Genomic DNA, 23,205 nt, shown 5'->3' on the forward strand with positions numbered 1-23,205 from the left:
CAAACACACATGCATACATATATATATATATATATATACATATATACGATGGGCTTCTTTCAGTTTCCGTCTACCAAATCCACTCACAAGGCTTTGGTTGGCCCGAGGCTATAGTAGAAGACACTTGCCCAAGGTGCCATGCAGTTGGACTGAACCCGGAACCATGTGATTGGTAAACAAGCTACTTAGCACACAGCCACTCCTGCACCTATATATATATATATAATTATATAAAATTATATGTTTATACCCTTATAATTCTAAACATATATTTAGATCTCATTAATAATATAGTGATTAATGAGATGTAAATATATGTTTGCCCTAATTCCCAACTGGAAAGACAGTGAAAAAGAAAGAATAATGTCTGTACTTCAAAGATATCCAGAATAGCTTTTGTTGGACTATCAAAATGGGAAGCTTCATCAATTATGTAGAGCAGATCAAGATGTAGAGCAAGGTCCCTCCAGTTCATCTTCAAATCTTCATAGTCTAACATGGAAGCTAACTCTGTCCGTGTCTCTTCTGACATTTTGTGCATATCTCCTAAAATGATCAGGGAAAATTTGAAATAATATTGAAAAACGATATGGAAGATTCAAAAGAAATATAAAGAAGAAAATATGCAAATATTATTAAAATATAAATTATGAATTTTATAGTATTTTTTTTTTTTAACATAGCATCTTGAACAAATGATAAAGTTATAAATAATAGTACGGCGGCGAGCTGGCAGAAACGTTAGCACTCCGGGCGAAATGCGTAGCCGTACTTCGTATGCCGTTACGTTCAGAGTTCAAATTCCGCCGAGGTCGGCTTTGCCTTTCATCCTTTCGGGGGTCGATAAATCAAGTACCAGTTACGCACTGGGGTCGATGGAATCGACTTAATCGCTTTGTCTGTCATTGTTTGTCCCCTCTGTGATTAGCTCCTTGTGGGTAGTAAAGAAATATATAAATAATAGTACTTAAAAATGGGATGAAATATTAAAGGCTGATATCAAAAATGAATGGGATAAAGAGAGTCTGCCGAATGTTGACCCAACAGAGGGACCAGCTATCCGAGTTGATAGTTTCGTGGTAGCTAAGGCAATTAGACAGGGAAAACCCCAGGCCCATCAGGAATTACTGCAGAGATGCTCAAAATATCTGGCAGTGTCGGCTATAACCTAGTCACCCGTATAGTCAACCAGGTGATACACGAAGGAGTCATACCCAATGACTGGTGTAGCAGCATACTAGTCAACTGCTACAAAGGTAAAGGTGGTGCCCTAGATACAAATAATTACAGAGGTATCAAGCTGTTGGATCAGGTTATGAAGGTTACGGAGAGGGTCATAGCCCAACTAATTAGAGAGAGAGTTAGTTTAGATGAGATGCAGTTTGGGTTCGTGCCAGGGAAAAGCACCACTGATGCTATATTCCTGGTAAGGCAGCTGCAGGAGAAATACCTAGCCAAAGATAAGCCCCTGTACCGGGCTTTCGTTGACATGGAGAAAGCCTTTGATAGGGTCCCCCGATCCCTCATCTGGTGGTCAATGAGGAAACTAGGGATAGATGAATGGCTGGTGAGGGCTGTGCAAGCCATGTACAGAGATGCCGTAAGTAAGGTTAGGGTTGGCAACACGTACACAGAAGAATTCAAAGTAGAGGTTGGGGTCCACCAGGGTTCAGTACTCAGCCCCCTCTTATTTATCATAGTCCTCCAGGCAATTGCGGAGGAATTCAAGACAGGTTGCCCCTGGGAGCTCCTCTATGCTGACGACCTTGCTCTAATTGCTGAGTCACTATCAGAACTGGAGGAGAAGTTCCAGGTGTGGAAGGAGGGTTTAGAATCGAGGGGCCTTAGAGTCAACCTAGCTAAAACCAAAGTACTAATAAGTAGAAAGGTAGACAATCCACAAATGTCTTCAGGAAGATGGCCCTGCTCGATCTGTAGAAAAGGTGTAGGTAGAAACTCTATAAGATGTACCCAGTGTAAGCTATGGACACATAGGTGCAGCAATGTCAAAGGTAGGCTAACTGGGAAGATAGTTTTTGTATGTGGCAGATGCTCGGGAGCATTAACCTCCGAAAATCTGCAGAAAACAACTTCCGTCACTTTCCAGGAGAAAAAACTAGAAGTAGTTGATAGCTTCCGTTATCTAGGTGACCAAGTCAGTAGTGGGGGTGGGTGCGCTGAAAGTGTAACTGCTAGAATAAGAATAGCCTGGGCAAAGTTTAGGGAGCTCTTACCTCTGCTGGTGACTAAAGGCCTCTCGCTCAGAGTAAAAGGCAGACTGTATGATGCATGTGTACGAACTGCCATGCTACATGGCAGTGAAACATGGGCCGTGACTGCTGAGGACATGCGTAAGCTTGTGAGGAATGAAGCCAGTATGCTCCGAAGGATGTGTAATGTCAGTGTACTTACTCGACAGAGCATTAGTACCTTGAGAGAAATGTTGTACCTAAGAAGCATCAGTTGTGGTGTGCAAGAGAGACGATTGCGCTGGTATGGTCATGTGGCAAGAATGGATGAAGATAGGTGTGTGAGAAAGTGCCAATCCCTAGCAGTTGAGGGAACCCGTGGAAGAGGTAGACCCAGAAAAACCTGGGACGAGGTGGTGAAGCACGGCCTTCGAACTTTAGGCCTCACCGAGGCAATGACTAGTGACCAAGACCTTTGGAAATATGCTGTACGTGAGAAGACCAGGCAGGACAAGTGAGCCCAGCCCACTTATGCATGCCTTTCCTTCCTTGGACACAAAGACCTGTTGAGGCAAGCGAAGTCGATATAGAACCTCATCCGACGACAGGCACCCATGCCAACCCCCTTTGCTTGCGAAGACATGTTGGGGCAAGCGAAAGCGAAATCGAAATTGAATTGAACCAGCCAGGATCCCTGGTCTGGTGGTACGTAAAAAGCACTATTCGACTCGTGGCCGATGCAAGCGCCGCCTCGACTGGCTTCCGTGCCAGTGGCACGTAAAATACACCAATCCGACCGTGGCCGTTGCCAGCCTCGCCTGGCACCTGTGCAGGTGGCACGTAAAAAGCACCCACTACACTCACAGAGTGGTTGGCGTTATGAAGGGCATCCAGCTGTAGAAACATTGCTAGATAAGACTGGAGCCTGGTGCAGCCTTCTGGCTTCCCGGATCCCTGGTCGAACCGTCCAACCCATGCTAGCATGGAGAACGGACGTTAAACGATGATGATGATGATGATCAAAACCATATGAAGATGGCAGAGGACCAAGATATGTGGTACTTCGCTGTACTTGAGAAAAGATACCTACCATGATATAACTGAGATTCTAAAACCAAGATGCCATGTAAAAAGCATTGGTGTGGGTGCTGATGCCGAATAAAAAGCACCCATAGAAACCAAACCAAAATATTATGAAACCTGATGCGGCTCCAGGTCTTGTCAAGTCATCCAACAGCATGGAAAATGAACATTAAATACTGTTGATGATGATGAAAAGAAACCCAATGAATAGAAGTCAAAGGCTGTGATTGGGACACAAATCCACATCTCCTGTAAACAAGATAGGCATTCATTTTTTTTTCCCCTCAAAGCATTCAGATACATGGAGGTAGAGAGAAACGAGATTCAAGCCTTTCCAAAGGACATTGCTCTCTTGATGATTTTCTGCTAGTTTATGTAATATATCATGTTATCTCACCTTTTTGTTAGCTATTAGATATATTGTTAGATATTATGAAGGCAGCGAGCTGGCAGAAACGTTAGCACGCCGGGCGAAATGCCTAGCCGTATTTCGTCTGCCGTTACGTTCTGAGTTCAAATTCCGCCGAAGTCGACTTTGCCTTTCATCCTTTCAGGGTCGATAAATTAACTACCAGTTATGCACTGGGGTCGATGTAATCGGCTTAATCCGTTTGTCCCCCCCTGTGTTTAGCCCCTTGTGGGTAGTAAAGAAATTTATATAGTTAGATATTAGTAATTTTTCCTTAGTTACCTTTTCACAGACTTACTCCAATACTGGAATACATCTTGACCTCTCAGGACTGTGAATTTGGCAAGCATTTAATAAACCAAGAAAGGTAATTTAATAGCTATGATATCTAGTATCACTTCTACATGTATATTTGAAGCAGAATTGGAAAATTTACCACAATAACTAAGTTCTAAGGAGAAGGGTTTGAGAGTAAATTATTCCACTAATTTATGCATACAAGCCAGTGTATAGCAAGGAAACAGTGTCTCAAGCCATTTGAAATGTTTTAAACAATGAATAAAGTTATGTAATGATATAATTATTTTTTGTTTGATTGTCAACACACTGTGGTTAATATGACAACCAATTGAATAAACTTGGATTTTCAGTTTGTGCAGATCATCCAGTGCATTTAACCTATATGGATTACTCTAACTTTCACTGGACATTCCGTTAGCCAGATTTTATTGCATGGAGTACTGACTAAGGTATTTGCTTGGATTGGCACCTTGCTGTACTCAAGAAGACCTGTCCACCATAGCAGAATTGATACTGGTACTGGTGCCATGTTAAAAGTGCTGGTGCCACATAAAAACAGCCAGTACACTCTGTAAAGTGGTTGGCATTAGGAAGGACATCCAGCTGTAGAAACCATACCAGAACAATGGAGCATGGTGCAACCCCTGGCCTTACTAGTCCCAGTCAAACTGTCCAACCCATGCCAGATGGAAAACGGACATTAAATGATGATGATGATTAATATCTTATCTTTTTATCTGGCATATCCCTTCCTAATATAAGATAGTAGTATGTGATTTGAGGGAAATTTATCATTTCTAGCCAAAATATCTAATGAAGGCTATTTGCATAAAGTCTTCACAAGAATTTTTTTTTAACTTCCTCTCTTCTACACAACAAAGCCCTCCACATACCTTACTACAACTTTAAAAACTAAATAAATTACCTTGAGATAAAGTCGTTTCCTCTATTGATGAAACCGTCTTGCTCTGCAACAATAAATAAAATTAGTTTTAGTCACATTATTTCCTAGTTGGCAAAACTATATATACCACTAATTTACTCTTAAATAGTGCACAGTACCACAAATATAGTTACAAATTATCCTACATCTGTGACATCCTGATAAATCTGTTTGCAGAATAAAGAACATTTCATGTGCTTGCGTGACATATCTTCACTCGTGCAAGTATGAAGGCATTGACATCAAAATAATACAGTCATATTTTGCTTCCCTAAATCTCTCCCACTGTCCTAGTTTCAGCTCAATGGTTGAGATTTCATTACAACATTACAGCTAGATTAACTTCAAACTTTACTGTAGCCATCCATCTCATCACACTTCTATAGAATACAACAGAAAAACTTCCCATATTCTACACAGCCATTGGTGAGGCACTGATGAACTTAATCAAAGGAGTGATGGTGTCTTCATGTGGGTAATATTTCACCATTTGTATCGAAGTTATTTCATGGTTTGGACTGGTGTACATTGTGTGTCTGATTTTTAAGCATTTATCAAGCGTGTGTGTGTGTGTCTATCTCACTCTAGACCTTAAACAGAAGGTACATGATTCTATCTGCTTCAGTTTCACTGACTGGCAAGAAACAGCTTCTTCCATTAATATATATATTTTAAAGCTTACTGAATCATTTATATCAATTAACTACCTCATTAATTTTAAAATTCAATTGTATACTTTTCACTTTGATGTATAAATTTTCTGAAGCATTTGAGTCACTTTTACAACATTAGAAATACACTTTTATGTGAACACACATCATTAATCATAGGACATCATCTTAAACACTTCCCAACCACATGGTACCAAGTTCAATGCCACTGCATGACACCAGGGCACACATCCTTATAGCTCCAGTGCAATCAAAGTTTCGTCAGGCAGAAAAGCATGTTTATTTATAAATATATATATATAAATTCCTGAGCATTATACTAATACATCTGTTTAATCAAATGCAAAATTTTATCCCTTGATTCATAAGCTTCCTTTAATCCTACAGCATGTGCTAGTGGTATTGAAGGTTTTTGATTGCCATTATGCAGCAAAACAGCTTTTAGGCATGCTTTGCTGGAATCTATGAAGAGTCTCCATTCTTCAGGATTATGGCCATACCCCATCTCATGTAGGAATCCTTCAACATCACAACAACAAATAGTCTTTTTCCATAAAAAATTCATGCAATCCTGTATACTGTTTTACACCATTGTGTAAAAGATTCCACTGTTTCAACCTGGAGCCCAGCAGCTCTGACTTTTCTTTTGTTAAACCCAAGTCTCAAACTAAATCGTGTAACTCAAGTTGACTTAATAAATGGGGAACTTTTTTTGAAGATCCTGAATTATCACAGCGATCTGCTGCATCAGCCGGCATGCCTTCAATTGAAGTAGATGCAGTACTTTCTTCACTTAAACTATATTTGTCAAAAGATGAAGGAGGTTCTGGAATTGGAATATTTTCAGCAGCATGAGCAAATGGTTTTAAAGCTGAAGGGCTAAACAATCTTGGAATTATTCTTCTCCTGTGATGTTAGTTAAGCAGAAATAACAATCGGTATAGTGGTTTGTTGGTTCGCGCCAAATCATTGGTACTGCAAATGGCATACTTTTCCGATTACCATTCAGCCTTTGGGTTAGTGCTATGTAGCAGTTTTTGCAACAAACACAAGGCACCCACAGTTGGTCCCTAACTTTACAACCAAAGAAAAGCTTGTAAGCATGTTAAAATTTCTTTTTAAGCTTATTTCTCTGATCTTTTGGCATAAATTTTCCACACACATTACAAAAGCTGTCCGGGTGATTAACACAAACTTTTCTGCTCATCATAAGTACATACAGTAATAACCTAAATCAACACTCAAGGAAGCCTATCAGTAAACTAAAATATAAAATTAATCAACTGTAAATGTTACTGTAAAACATCAAAATATATTTCTCAAAAAACCCATTGAAATTATTATAGAATGTACTGAAACTATGGCTATCACAAAACAATTTTTACCATTTTTAAATTTCAAAAATTGATCACTTTAATAAGTAATTAAACTTGCTACTAAACTACTTTTCATATAACCTGGCTCTCTTATTTGATGTACTTTGTTTTAACAGAACTAGCAGTTATCAAGAAAAGGGAGTCTGAGTGGTTTACTATAAATCTAATATCAACAGCCTACTGTGAGGAGAACTTTATTATAATTACAGCAATAACAAAATAAAATAAATTCTCATCTTGTGTGGCAATTTAAGATGTAGCCTACATTGCCCTCTATCAGCACTTACCTTTGTTTTAGTGATGAGTATATGAACGAAAATCAAAAGCAAGTAGCCTATTACTTTGTCAATATTATCAATTGGTTGGAAAATCTGATGCTGTGAATAACTAAAAAACTACACATGCTGTCTGAAAACTGATGTTAGATTTGGATTTAGCACCCTAAAATTACCCAAAATCAGTGGAAAAAGTTTAAATAGTATAACAAAAATACTTTTCGTTGCCCAGTGTTGTCAAGAAATGAATTTTACCTCAGTTTTTAAATATGCATCCTGAAAGTTTTTCATGATTTTCATGGAAATATCTAATTCCATTTGTTCATTGCTTACACTGTCTTCAACCTGTTGGAGAAAATTCATTGCATCTGTGTTTCCGTTAATAAATGCTAAGTTCAAGGGTTTAAAACCTACAAAAAAAAAGAAAAAAATAATCAGTCAATACATGTTATCTCTTTGCATTACAACCAAACCAGCACAATGATCCCTCTTCAATAAATTTAAATCAATGCCAGTTAAGCTTAATCATTTTAACAACTTATTCACAATCAACTTTTCTTGAATGCACATCCAATAGAATACAATCAACTCATTTCTTCTTCATCACTACAAGGGATCCACAAATACTAGACATGTTTCTTTCACTTTCATACATGACTTTTGAATTCAATATCGCTACTACCTACGGACATGCTTTATACATTCAAAACACAGTGAAACACCCATGAGTTTTGGAAATATTTTTCATTCTCAGAATTGTCAAAGATGGAAGTAAACTACCTACATCAGTTATTAGTTGTCAGGACAGTACATCCTTCAAAAATTCCTTGCTTCCTGAAATTCACCAAAGCTTCTCCTGACATGCCCATCCACCCATTCCTCTTTATGGCTCTTTAATGTTCACTTCACAGTCTCCTTATGTTTCATATTGTCTGTCATTGATGTCTTCCATTTCTTGACATTACCTCTTTTACCCGTTTCCAATAAGTTGCAGTGAACCTGAGCACTTTATACAACAAGACCAGCAATCTCAGGGGAGTGGGTACATCAATTACATTGGCTCTAGTATTCAACTGATAATTTAATTTATCAACCCCCAAAAGGATGAAAGGCGAAGTTGACTTTGGCAGAATTTGAACCCAGAACACAAAGACAGATGAAGTGCCACTAAGTGTTTTGTCCAGCTTGCTAACAATTTTGCCAGTTCACCACCTTAAACAATAAGCTCATTATTACTATTATAAATATCACGGATAGCATGTACATTTATAGAGTAAACCTTACTATAGAGATTATTTATATATTTAATCACTGTATATATGAGTCTACGTATTTTTGATTAGAAAGAAAATTTGGCACCACTTTCATAACACGATTGAGTAGTTCATGATATGAACACCTGAAGCCATGAAATGTCTTCTCAAAGAATCCATAAAATATGTAAAAAAATTTTTAATAAGGAAAATAATGTAGAAAGGTGAAAATCTTAAAAATGAGAAACTTTATTTCAAGTAACTGCTTAACCCTACTAATAGCAACCCAGCTAAGATTACCCCAAATCCCATGATATAAACTTCCTGTTTTAAAGAGATCTAAATTAAAGCTTACCGTCAAACTTCCATGTTAATATATGTTCCAAGCCATAGATTAATAATTACTAGATTGTTCATTATTTACAAAATGAATTGAAACAAAGTCAGTGCATTTCAACAGGAATATTGCAGTTAAAGGTTAAGAAATAGTGTTTACCACCTGACTGGCCCTGATATAATGATCTAGCTATTGTTGTTTGTTATCAGCAATATTGATAATATATTGATGAACAATAAAAACAGCCAATAAGTATGAAAAAAAAAAACTGAGATGTGATTGAGGCAAGATATGGATCCAAGCTTGTTACATCTTCCTTGTCAGTTTCTCTATAGTTTCATAAAAAATTTTAACAGCAAAACAAAACTCACCTTCAGAATTACAGGTCTTCAGGCATTGACTGATTCTGTAGCTCCAATCTTCGGTCTCCAATGGCCACAAAAGTTCTTTTAAGCATTCTATGTTGTTATGGATGACTGCCAGATGTAAAGGATTATTACCACTGGAATCAACAAGTGCTTGGTTGGCACCGTTGCGCAACAACAGTTGAACTATTGGTTTTCGATTTAACAATACAGCTAAATGAAGGCAAGTCTTGAAAATAAAAATGAAAAATAAAATGAAATATTAGCTTTAAGAATAAGAGGAATGAGTTCAGCAGTTAAAGATTAAGGGATATATATGTCTCCCTATTACAATATTCTTTAAACTATTTATTTAGATAAACCAGTTCAAAGAAAGCTTTTATTCAAACTTTATTTCTGCTTCTAATCCATCTAATCCATTAATCATGGCTGTCCAACAATTAAGACATGTTGTTTTATATTAAAGAAAGACAGTATAGGCGCAGGAGTGGCTGTGTGGTAAGTAGCTTGCTAACCAACCACATGGTTCCAGGTTCAGTCCCACTGCGTGGCATCTTGGGCAAGTGTCTTCTGCTATAGCCCCGGGCCGACCAATGCCTTGTGAGTGGATTTGGCAGACGGAAACTGAAAGAAGCCTGTTGTATATATGCATATATGTGTGTGTGTTTGTGTGTCTGTGTTTGTCCCCCTAGCATTGCTTGACAACCGATGCTGGTGTGTTTACGTTCCCATCACTTAGCGGTTCGGCAAAAGAGACCGATAGAATAAGTACTGGGCTTACAAAGAATAAGTCTCGGGGTCGATTTGCTCGACTAAAGGTGGTGCTCCAGCATGGCCGCAGTCAAATGACTGAAACAAGTAAAAGAGTATCCATCTATCAACATCATCCAACATTTTCGTACTCAATACGAAATAAGATATCTATATTTTTATTTATTATTTACTATTGTAGAAAAGAATTAATGATAGGATATTATAATTCATAACAGTCTTCCTTACGGAGTGAAAAGTTAGTCACGGGGCATTCAAAACATCTAGTCCTTTATACAGAAAAGGATCTTCATAATTTGTCCTGACTTGTTTTCTCGTCTCTTTTTCTCCTTGAATAGTTGGCGTTTTGTTACTCATATTATTCTCGTTCAGGGACTCTTGTTGTGATAGCATCCCTCCCAAAGCCAGGTTGGAAGCATCTGTATCGATGGTAAGTGGTATTCCAAGTTGTAGAACAGCAAATATGGCATCTACCAATGTTGTAATTGGTTTGAGCTTAGAGGTCTTAATGCCAGGAAGTAGTTCGTATGCGGTGCATTTTAGGCTTGACATGGACATGCGGAATCACACAGGTTTGAGCATGCCCTTGAAGTCACTTGTAACTGCTGAACGTTGACTGAGTATATCAATTCTAATGATGATTGGAGCTACAAGGTGGTCAGCCACAAGGAAATTAGCATTGTATATGCATAATTTCCCAGTTGTAGTTTGCTACTGAATTTGCCTTTAATTTCCAGTGCTATGTTGTTGGCCAAGTTAACTTTTTCTGGGAAGGTATGATTGTATTGTAATCCCCAGACTGCAACAAGATTTGCTTCTATAAATGTCCTGTCAGAACCTGTGTCAAGAAGGGATAGTGTATTGTTGTCCTTAATTTTAAGAGGTACCAGCCATCCTGTACCGTTTGTTACCGCTAAAATGATGGATGATAAGGTCCCATCATTGTTTTCCTCTGAGTTGCTCTCGGGCTCTGTAATAGCGACTGTTTTAGGGAAGTTTCATTTGTTTTTTGGTGGTGTTTTTGAGAGGCAGACTTTCTCCCAGTGGCCTTTCTTCTGACACCTTTTGCAAGTGAATATTCTTGCCACACATTGATTATTTTTATGGATGTCTCCACTGCACCAAAAGCTGATTTAGTGATTGCAAGATGGGGCGGTTGATCGATACCAGCTGAGCCTTGCTATAGGTTACAAGTGTCTTCAATGGCCACCTCCATGGTTTGAGCAAGTTTATAGAGTGTCTCTAAGCTGTTATCTGATGACTCAAGAAGTCTTTGTCTGATTGATGGTGATTGAAGCTCAGCCACAAAGGTATCACCAATTAGAATTTCTTGGTAACAGTCTGCCGTAAGGTTTGGATTTTACACTTCTTGGCCAGCACCTGAAGGCTTCACATAAATTCTTCTATAGATTCGTTTTCCTTTTGTTTTCGAGTTTGTAGCTTATGGTGCATCACCATATTTGAACCTTTCTTTATGAACTTTGAGTCCAGGAGTTCTATTGCCGCCTCGAAGGCTTCAGATTCTTCAATGATGGGGTGGGTCCTTGCTCTGCAGAGGACTAAGAGTGCCTTCAGTTTAGATTCATCTGGAACTTTTGCCTTTGCTATGTAGATGTGTAGCATCCATTTCCAGTAAATATAATCTTCCTCAGTTGGGTCGTCTGGTAGAGTCCTCTTGAACACTTTGGCATCCATTTAGAATGAAGTTTGAATAAAATTTGTCATAAACCAGTTCAAAGAAGGCTTTTATTCAAACTGCTCACTGTCTAATCCGTTAATCATGGCTGTCCAACAATTTTGACACATTTTATATTAAGTAAAGACAATATCCATCTGTCAAAGTCATTTCATACTTAATACTGCATTTTCATACTCAATACAAAATAAGATATATTTTTATCTAATATTTTCTATTGCAGAAAGGAATTAATGACAGAATATAATAAATCATAATAGTTTTCCTATTACAATATTCTTTATTAAATATTTATTTAGATACTTAGATTTAAATAGAGCTGCTCTCTTTAGTTGTTACCAGGTGGCAAATAGGTGCATCCATAAAGCACAGTACAAAATGCCTTTTGTTTTAATTTTCATATATGCTCCCATTTTGCCCTGAGATGCCACCTGGACACTTCATCACCACTATTTCTCTCTTTGCAGCTACTATTGATTCATTCTTACTCTCTCCTAAATGTGAGTAATCATGCAACTCCTCTACAATAATAACCTGCTCGGCCCCACCTCCTTCTCTCACACATTAACCCTCATCTCCTCGTAGAAAGCACCCACACTTGGATTTCATAATATTTCAAGGTACACAGCAATTTCACTATTGCCAAGTACATACTGTAAAATGGTTGTTGCTAGGTAGATTTATATCTAAACCATGCAATAAACTGCTGACTGTTAAGAAACTTATAGTAATTGTTAATCAATGGCTGTAACAAAAAAATTTAACGCTCTTAATACCAACTCTGAAATGGTACATATACCAGAATGATCCATGCTGTTCTAAATACCTTATAGCATCAATGCATGACTAACAAAGACCTATACCAAGCCATCCTATATATCACAGAGACAATATGAAAACACAGGCTGAGATTTATTGGTCTCTGTTGGTATAACAACAAGGAAATAAGTTCTTCAGTGGCAACCTTCTCATGGTAAAGAAGTATAGCGAGTCAGAAAAGCTATTTTTCTTATCGTGTGGTAGCACAATTGTGCTATGGCAACTCCGGCCAATCAGGGCTGGGTGCGTATTAATACTAAAAGCAGTTCTCTGCCCAAGAAGAGTTAAGTAGGTGTTTTAATCAGTTAGCAAAAAGACAGCAGACCAGCAACATCGGTTGTCAAGCATGGGAATAGCCCTTTTGTTTTTCACACAAACTTTGCACCGCTAGCTCTGCATTATATCAGCCCTCAACTCTGGTCACATCATGAACAGCTTATTTTGTTTATGCCAGCTGCACTCCACAAAATTCTGAATGCAATCAGCCCACAACTCTGGCCATGTCATGAGCAATATATTTTCGTTTATGCCAGCTCTGTTTCTGTTAGCTTTGTAACAGGATCTGTATCAATTCACTGAAAGGGTGTCGATCCGATCCAGTCACATACAATTTAGTAAGACATAACAGACGAAGTCAGGTTATGGGTGAAAGACAGCAGTTTGTTTATTAATTGCGATGGCGTACGTGTATCTGATGGGAGAACGACAGCCTCTGATGTACAGCTTCTTCTTGTTCGTTTGTTGAAGTTGTTCGATGTCGTTCGCGGCTAAGTCGGTGAGGTTATCAGAGTCCACAAAATGCACGTCTGTTCGCGTCGGCTGTCTTGCCAGAGAGAATGATTTGAGTTTAGCAGGCCTAAGGGATCGTTTCCCGCACATGCACATGGGGAAGACTTCCGGTGGCCACCCGGAAGTAGTCCCATTCGGCGCATGCGCGCTGAACCCTACACAGTAGCATCACTACAAGGCTCCCCCTCGAGTGCGAAAGTACGACAACAAGAAAATTTGTGGTGGTGCTGCAGAAAAACAGATGGCTTGCCGATCCCCCAGAAGACTTGGTACATAATATCATACAAAACAAGAAAAATTTGAAAGAAAGTTAAATATAGATTGTCTTTGAAAGTTTCTTGGGCCAATGCACTGTTCTGCCCGATCGTGTAACATACGGTGTGCTCGGGGCACCCGTTGACGGTGAGGGTGGTGCTGTAGGAGCCGGTGAAGGCAAAGGCGTCTGTGCAGGTGAAGGTGTTTGTGCAGGTGAAGGTGTTGTTAAAGGTGCATAGGTGGGTGTGGCAAGGTTGTCATCAAAAGATGAAGACGTCTCAAAATGTGCTTTTTTTAATCGGTCCACAGAAACGGTCTCCGAACGACCATTTATCTCGATCGTGAAAACCTTTGGTGTGCGAGAAAGCACACGGAAAGGTCCTTCATATCCGGTGGAAGATGGGATGGTGGAGATTGCTCCCTGGGAACCATGGGTGGAAGGTTCGAAAAATATGCACGCAGTCTGGTGACATAGGTCGCCGGATCATGGGGCTGGGAAGTGTCTGGCACCAACATCGTACCAGGCAATGCCAGTGTGGTACCATACAGCAGCTCTGCAGCAGAAAACCCCAGGTCTGCCTTGACAGCAGTCCGACAGCCGAGAAGCACAATGGGCAGAAATTCAATCCAGGACTGTGGGTCTGAAGAGGCACGAAGAGCGGCCTTGAGCTGTCTATGGAACTGCTCAACTAATCCATTAGACGCTGGATGGTAGCTTGCAGTGTGGATATGGTGCATACCTAAAATTCGCGACAATTCGCAAAATAGCGAGGCTTCAAACTGACGTCCACGATCAGTAGTCACTCGGGACGGGACTCCGAATCGAGAAATCCAGCTTGAAACGAAAGCTCGCGCAACAGTCTCAGTAGAAATGTCTGCTATTGGAATGGCTTCTGGCCAGCGGGAGAAGCGATCGACACAAGTTAACAGATAAGAAAACCCGCGACTCACAGGCCATGGTCCAACCAGATCGATGTGGACATGGCGAAAACGGGCCTCCGTGGGGGGAAATTGTCCAAGCGGGGCACGAACGTGCCGTTGAATTTTGGACCGTTGACACTTGGAGCAGGTGCATGTCCAAGAAGTAATAGTGCGACAGATATTCGGCCAGAAAAACTGAGCAGTGATTAGTTTAAGGGTGGCAGCGATTCCAGGATGTGATAAGGAGTGCAGTGCTTCAAACACTGAGCGTTGATGGTTCTCAGGCACGAGTGGCCTGGGAGAACCAGTGGAAGTATCACAAAGAATGGTGCCTTTGGCTGACGGAAGCGGAAGGTAGGAAAACTGGCAACAGGAGAACTTGGGAGAAGTTAAGTCTAACGACGCCAAAGGTAGCTGCTCCTGCGAGATGGCAGTTAAGTCGATAGCAGCAGGAGACAAAAGGGTGCAGACTGGAAGGCGAGAGAGAGCATCAGCAGGAACGTTCTCTTTTCCAGGTATGTGTCGAATGTTACTGGTGAATTGAGAGATAAAATCCAGGTGCTGGAAAGCACGAGGTGAGAGTTTGTCCGTTTTTGAACACAGGGCAAACGTAAGGGGCTTGTGATCTGTATAGATCACAAAATCTCGCCCTTCAAGTTGATGCTGGAAATGATGAACCGATAGATAGATCGCTAGGAGCTCACGATCAAAGGTACTGTATCGTCGTTCAGCTGGTTGCAGTTGATGGGAAAAGAAAGCCAGTGGTCGAATATGATCATCCACTGTGTGTTGTAACACAGCGCCAATCGCAGTGTCCGATGCGTCTACAGTCAAAGAGAGAGAAGTACCAGGAACTGGATGTGCAAGCAAAAAAACAGAAGCCGGCTCCTTCTTAATGGACTCAAAGGCTGTCACTGCCTCAACAGAGAGGGTGACTTGACTGTCCTTTCTAGGAGTGTCCTTTAATAGCCTGGTGAGAGGTAGTAGCTTATCTGCACAACCGGGAATAAAACGTCTGTAGAAATTGATCATCCCTAGATAATGCCTGAGCTGGCGCAAGGAAGTGGGGGGTGCGATGCGTTGAATGGGATCGACTTTTGACGAGAGAGGGCTGATTCCACTCGAATCAATATGATGGCCTAGAAAATCTAGGGAAGAGCGTCCGAAAACACACTTGTCGGGATTTATATGTATACTATAAGCACGAAGATGCTGAAAAAGCTGAGAAAGGTGCTGGAGATGATTTTCACGTGTGTCGCTCGCAATGAGTATATCATCGACATAGGCAAACACAAAATCAAGACCGCGGACAACCTCATCAATGAAACGCTGGAAAGTGCTAGTAGCATTCCGCAAACCGAAACTCATATACAAAAACTCAAAACACCCAAAGGGGGTAGTGATCGCAGTTTTCGGAACGTCTGCTGGGTTGACCGGTATTTGATGGTACACGCATATAAGGTCGACCTTCGAAAAAATGGTACAACCATGGAGATTTGCCGTAAAGTCCTGGAGATTTCGGATCGGATATCTGTTGGCTATTGTTACGGCATTGAGGCGTCGATAGTCTCCAACCGGGCGAAAATCAGACTCGCTCTTTCGCGCCAAATGAAGGGGAGATGCCCATGGGCTGGTGGAGGGGCGTATAAGGCCAAGTTGAAGCATGTGCTCAAACTTGGCCCTAGCCATCTTTAGTCGGTCAGGCGCAAGGCGCCGTGGGCGCAAAAATACAGGCAGCCCAGTGGTGGTGATAAAATGGAGGGTCGAGTGGGTAGGCTTTTCCGGTTTAAAGGCAATGTCCACTAGCTCCGGAAATGAAACCAAAAGAGAGTGAAAAGGGTCTCCAGAGGTGGCAACAAAGAATGTCGGGCTAAGGACCGCAGTGGTGGAACTCCCAGTCGGTGTAGAGAGCGACGTCATGCTATCAAGAAGCCTCCGACGCCTGACATCCACCAATAGATTAAACCTATCCAGGAAATCAGCGCCGAGAATAGGATGCGGGATGTCAGCGATGACGAAAACCCATTGAAAATCTCGACGAAGGTTGATGTCGAGGCGCAGCGAAATCTGACCGTAAGTGGTTATGGGAGACAAGTCAATAGCATGCAAGACAATTGAAGAGCGCTTGGGCTTGTCTGCAGTTAGACGAAGGGGCCAGATGCTGCAACAAGAGCCGGTGTCCACCATGAAGAATTTCTTCGACACCAGATCTTTTACAAAGAATGTATGATTTTTGGGAAACGAGATGGAAGAAGGTGACGTGCTCACCTCCTCCGGATTTAGTTTTCCGAGGGCTTGAAAGTGCATGGCTGGGTACACCGATCTGCCTTTTTGGCATACTTTGAATGGTACCAGCACCAGCCGGAATGAGAAACAGAGTCACTCCAACTACGGGAAATAGAGCTACTGCGACTACAACTGCGAGATTGGCGCCCGATCGCACGGCACAGATCATCGATTCTCTCCGTAAGCGCATCGATCTTCTCGGCTAGTTTATCGTTCGTCAGAGGTGTCGGAGGGGGCTCTGTACATGCGTACGGGCCCCGCGAGGGAGATGGTCGCGAAAACTCTAATATTTGTGAATGAGGCAAACTTGATGCAGCCATGTTTTTGTCGGAAGGATTGTCTGTCAGGAGGGGCAGAAGGTATGAAGGAGAAATGGAGAGAGAAAACGTGGAACCGACAAAGCAAATCAAAATGGTGCTTTGTGTACTGTTGTGTGTGTGAGTGCACCTCGTGGGTAGTAAAACAAGTGTGTGTGTGCACAAAGGAAAACAAAGTACAGAAAGGAAAAAAAAATAATGTGTGTGTGTTTTCTTTTTTTTTTTTTTTTCAGTGTGCTGAGTGCGATGAATAAGCTTTTGTTTGTACCCACCTTGCCGTTCTGAAAGGAAAAGAAAAAATGAATGTTCAGTGCTCTATCTGGCAAAACCTGTTCGCTGCGTCTTCTGTTCTTTTTTTTTTCAACATGGGGTCACCAATTGTAACAGGATCTGTATCAATTCACTGAAAGGGTTTCGATCCGATCCAATCACATACAATTTAGTAAGACATAACAGACGAAGTCAGGTTATGGGTGAAAGACAGCAGTTTGTTTATTAATTGCGATGGCGTACGTGTATCTGATGGGAGAACGACAGCCTCTGATGTACAGCTTCTTCTTGTTCGTTTGTTGAAGTTGTTCGATGTCGTTCACGGCTAAGTCGGTGAGGTTATCAGAGTCCACGAAATGCACGTCTGTTCGCGTCGGCTGTCTTGCCAGAGAGAATGATTTGAGTTTAGCAGGCCTAAGGGATCGTTTCCCGCACATGCGCATGGGGAAGACTTCCGGTGGCCAGCCGGAAGTAGTCCCATTCGGCGCATGTCGCTGAACCCTACACAGTAGCATCACTACAGCTTATAACAACTTCCAACTGAATCCATTTTTCAAATGTAAGTTATAAAGTTTTCTCTGACTCATGCACGTACACTAAGCTATGCTCATATTACTTGTCAGCTCTCATTAGCCTTTGTATAAAAATGCCTTCTGATATTTTCATTACATGTGCTTCTCAAAAGCTCACTTAAAGGATCTCTCTATGAATACTTTCACTAAAGTGGTGACCCTTTACCAACATTCTCTCTATAGAAGGAAGCAGTAGACCAGCAAAAAATACTACATCAACCAGAATCCTGATGCACTCTCCAAGCATTTAAAAATGCCATGGATGATAGACAGAAGTGAAAAACATGTATCAAGAATGTCGAGAAATTCTCAATTCACTGATACAAACCTGCCTGAAGCTGCTCTAGATTCAATCATACAAAATTTCTGTTGAAAAGTAATCTAAATGAAAAACTTCCATCAAAATTTGATGTTAATTTGTTTCAAATTAATAAGAACAGTTATTTTACTATATTCTTCATTATTTTCGAAATTAATTGAAACTAAAGCAATGTATTTCAAGAGAAATATTGTAACGAAAGGGATAAATACAGCAGACCATGTATAACTATGTCCTGTTCCATTGCATATAATAGTGATGTTATTGTTGTAGTTTTCTAATCATTCCTAAATTTTTACTGAAGATTATAAGAAAGAATTGGAATAAACTTTATCTCTTCCCACTTTATACAAAGAATAGCTTCAAATAGTTTCTTACCTTTATACTGGTATATTCTATAGCAAGTGAGCAGCATTTAACAAGTGAAGCCATGGTTGTTAAAAAATAAATACTCATTTCTTTAAGTAAGCTTTGCTATCAACTTTCACATAGGAATTGAAAGTACAGGTGTCTGAGATTGATTACTTTTAATACAGAAATAGTGGCACCAGAATTGTAGATATCATCATCATCATTGTTTAACGTCTGCTTTCCATGCTAGCATGGGTTGAACGGTTTGACCAGGGTCTGGGAAGCCAGGTGGCTGCACCAGGCTCCTGTCTGATCTGGTAATGTTTCTACAGCTGGATACCCTTCCTAACGCCAACCACTCCATGAGTGCAGTGGGTGCTTTTTATGCGCCACCAGCACAGGTGCCAAGGGAGGCTAGCAATGGCCACGATCGGTTGGTGCTTTTTACGTGCCACCGGCACAGAGGCCAGTCGAGGCGGCGCTGGCAACGGCCATGTTTGGATGGTTCTTTTACATGCCACCGGCACTGGTATCACAACTGCAATTTCCATTGATTTTTGATCGATTTCGATTTCACTTGCCTCAACAGGTCTTCGCAAGTGGAGTTTTGTGTCCCAAGAAGGAAAGGTACGCATAAGTGAACTGGCTACATCCCAGGTAGGGACCACGTTCGGATGGTTCTTTTACGTGCCACCGGAACTGGTATCACAACTGCAATTTCCATTGATTTTTGATCGATTTTGTTTATGGGCAAAGTATTTACTTTTTTAATAGAACCAAACATGCATACATATATATATATATATATATATATATATATATATATATGTGTGTGTGTATGCAGATGGATGCTGATAGCTCCATAAAGGAGTTCCAATTTCTCAAAGTAGATGAAGCATGTTGGAAGAGGGAGACCCAGGAAGGCATGGGATGAGGTACTGAAGAACAACCTCAGGATGCTGAACCTTTCAGATGAGATGACAAAGGACTGAGATACCTGGCACCTTGCTGTACTCAAGAAGACCCATACTCCACAGCAGAAATGTTAAGGCTGCTCTCCCTGGTGGAGAGGATTGCCTTAGAAGAGTCCTGTGCCAGTGCCACGTAGTAAGCATTCATGCTGGTGCCATGTAAAAGCACTCAGCATACTCTGTAAAGGGGTTGGCTTTAGGAAGGGCATCCACCTTAGAAACCATGCCAAATCAGACTGGAGCCTGGTGCAGTGCCCCCAGTTTGCCAGCTCTGGTCAAACCATCCAACCCATGCCAACTTAGACAATGGATGTTAAATGATGATGATGATGATGATGATACGTATGCATGAGTGCATCTGTATTACAGAGAGAAAGAGTCTTACCTGTAAATTAGAATTCTTGCAGTCTATATCATATTGAGTAGTTACCAAAACTTTTAGTAATTTTTTCACAATGTCAACTTGATTGTTCATGACAGCAAGATGCAGGAGGCTGTGAAAAAGAATCAAAAAGAAACATTAACTTGTTACAATGATGACAAGATTAATTTGAAAATGGAAAACAATATAATTAACTTTACAAGCACAACTGTAAACACTGATGTACGTGACACAGTTATTCATAGACAGGCATACTTCAGATTATGTTGTTTTGGGTTAGTCTTCTTTTTACTGTGTCATTTTTTTAAAGAAATTAATGGATAAAATAAAGCTCAGATCTAGATACCTAGGGCCTTGCTGTACTCAAGAAGAACCATTCTCCACAGCAGAAATATTAAGGCCACATCCCTTGGTGAAGAGACTTGGCCTGCAAATGTCCTGTGCCAACGTCACATAAAAACACTCATGTTGGTGCCACATATTAAGCACACATGCCAGTGCTATGTTAAAAGCACCCAGCACACACGGAGAAGTGGTTGGTGTTACAAAGGGTATCCAGCTGTAGAAACCAAGCCAAATCAGACAGGAACCAAGTGCAATTTCCCAGTTAAATCATCCAACCCATGCCAGCATGGAAAACAGACGTTAAAAGATGTTGATGATGTCAATCTCAGCAAACATTTTAACGAATAATGATTTTTAAAAACATGTATAACACAACACTAAAGTGGAAAAATGTGCAAATCATTAATTAAAAAAGCTAATTAATTATAAAAAGAATTCTTTTTAGTGTTACATTGGCAAGTGTCCTCTACCAAAGCTACAAGTCAACTAAGGATGTGTGAGTGGATTTGGTAGACAGAAACTAAAAGATGCCTGTCATATATATATATATATATATTATATATATATATATATATATATATATATATAGTAATCACTCACCATAACATGGTTCACCTATCGTGTCCTGCGTACATCGCATATTTTTCTGGTTAATATATGTAAATTTATATCGCAGACTCCTCAGTATATTACAGGTTTCTGTGCCCAATAGGTATTTATATTTTTTTAGATTATAATTATTTCTGTGGTAAAATAAGCATTTTCATGCCTAAAAATTAATAAATTAATAAGTAAGAATACAGTACAGTACTGTATAACATATTAAATAAAATATATCGAAAGAAAATACGGAGTATACCATAGATGAGTAAACAAAGGATCGCACATACTGTATCATCATCATCGTTTAACGTCCGCTTTCCATGCTGTCATAGGTTGGATGATTTTGAATGAGGGCTGGCGAAACAGATGGCTGCACCAGGCTCCAATCTTGATTTGGCAGAGTTTCTACAGCTGGATGCCCTTCCTAACGCCAACCACTCCAAGAGTGTAGTGGGTGCTTTTTACATGCCACCGGCACGGGAGCCAGTCAGGCGGTACTGGCAAGGACCTCGCTCAAATCTTTTTACACCTGCCACCAGCACAGGTGCCAGTAAGGTGATGTTGGTAACGATCACACTCGAATGGTGCCCTTTTACGTTCCACTGGCACGGAAGCCAGTTGGCTGCTCTGGCAACGATCACGCTACTAGAATGGGCACAAGTGCTAGTGACGCTGTATGGAAAACAAAACTCAGGAGGCAAGTATGTGGTGTTGTTTTGCATTTGTGTGTAAAATTGTGAATTTATTTCAAGCCCTATGATGTCACCCAAACATTCTGCATCTTCTAAGGCTTCCAGCAGTGAACCAAAGCACTAGAGGAAGATGCTTACTATAACAGAGAAGGTGAGACTCCTCAACATGAGAAGGATGAGAAAATATAAGGGCGACAGCAAAAGTGATTTTTAACAAGACGGCAAAAAGGGTGGTAACTTTCCACAATAAGGCCATCGTAAGGATGGAGTCTGCATTAGCCCTTTGGATCAGTGACTGCAGGAAGAATAACACTGCACTGGATACCAATAGCATCCATGAGAAGGCCAGACAGCTGTATGGTAAGTTTATGGATGATGGTGACAACAACCCAGACGACCCTGTACCAGGACCATTTACGGCATCTACCACCAAACCAACCGAACTTAATGCCAGCAAGGGATGGTTTGATAAATTTCAAAGGAGGTTCAACCTGAAGAGTGTGTCCCTGCATGGAGAAGCTACCTCTGCTGACAAACCTGTTGCTGAGGAGTACAGGAACTAGATGGTCAAGACCAGCATCGAGGAAGGGGGATATTCACATGAACAAGTTTTTAATATCGACGAGACTGGCCTCTTTTGGAAACGGATGCCATTGTGGACTTCCATTATGAAGGAGGAGGCCAGAGCCCCTGGATTTAAGGTGTACAAAGATTGCATCACAATTATAATGTGTGGAAATGTTGTGGAATTTATGATAAAGCCAGGGCTTATTTAAAAGTCCAAAAACCCTAGGGCCCTCAAAAACAAAAAATAAGAACCTGCTGTTAGTGCATTGGATGCACAACCAGAAGGCATGGATAATGAACCCACTGACATCAGATTGGTCTCACCAGTGCTTCATCCCCAAAGTCAAGGTTTATTTCACCAAAAAAGACCTGGAATTCAAAGAGCTTCTCTTAATGGACAATGCTGGAGGTCACACACTTGACCTTTCATATGAGGGTATACAAATTGAATTCTTATCACCGAACACCACATTGCTAATCTAGCACATGGAACAAGGCATTATTCGTGTTTTTAAGGTGCTCTATACGTGTACCTCTCTGCAACACCTGGTCGAGGCTATGGACTCAGATGAGAACTTCTCGCTGAAGGAGTACTGGGATGAGTACCCCATTGCAATGTGTCTCAAAAGTATTCTGAAGGCCATAAGGGAGATGAAGAATGAAACTTTGAATGCCAGCTGGAATAAATTGTGACCAGAAATGGACCACAACTGTAAAGGATTCTCTTCTGACAAAATCCATTACTCTGCAGTAGGTAAGATAGGGAAGCTGGCAAAATTGCTAGGCAGCTTCAACAATGACTACCAAGGAGGTTAATAACCTGACTGAGGCCCACTCAGAGCCATCAATAGATGAAGATCTAACAGAGATTATGAAGAACAAGAACAAGGGAATCCAAGGGAACAAAAAGTCGGCCTATCACTAGAATGCTTCTCAACTCTAGCAAAAACAGAAAAAGAACTTCAGAGAATGGTGGAAGATTGACACCCTCAGATGATTCATGCATTGCAGTTCAGAAATGCAATCAACAGAGCCATGGAAGCTTATAAAAGCCTCCTTACACAGAAGAAAAGGTAGC

General features: G+C 40.6%; 1 protein-coding gene across 4 annotated transcripts in view; it reads right to left on the reverse strand.

Moving 5' to 3' along the window:
• Positions 1-23,205, reverse strand: part of LOC115213852 (nuclear factor NF-kappa-B p105 subunit) — a 105,642-nt gene that overhangs the window by 3,184 nt on the left and 79,253 nt on the right. For 3 of the 4 annotated variants that reach the window (XM_036505042.1, XM_029782791.2, XM_029782792.2), the window contains 5 exons: positions 19,924-20,032; positions 9,208-9,430; positions 7,502-7,656; positions 4,907-4,949; positions 374-546 (listed from right to left, as the gene is read on the reverse strand). In XM_036505042.1, the coding sequence (XP_036360935.1) occupies positions 374-546; positions 4,907-4,949; positions 7,502-7,656; positions 9,208-9,430; positions 19,924-20,032 (703 nt within the window). Of the gene's footprint in view, positions 1-292; positions 547-4,906; positions 4,950-7,501; positions 7,657-9,207; positions 9,431-19,923; positions 20,033-23,205 lie in introns of all 4 variants that reach the window. The other variant, XM_036505041.1, reaches the window with a different exon arrangement.

Source organism: Octopus sinensis, linkage group LG7 (genome assembly GCF_006345805.1).
Source record: "Octopus sinensis linkage group LG7, ASM634580v1, whole genome shotgun sequence".
Classification (NCBI taxonomy): domain Eukaryota; kingdom Metazoa; phylum Mollusca; class Cephalopoda; order Octopoda; family Octopodidae; genus Octopus; species Octopus sinensis.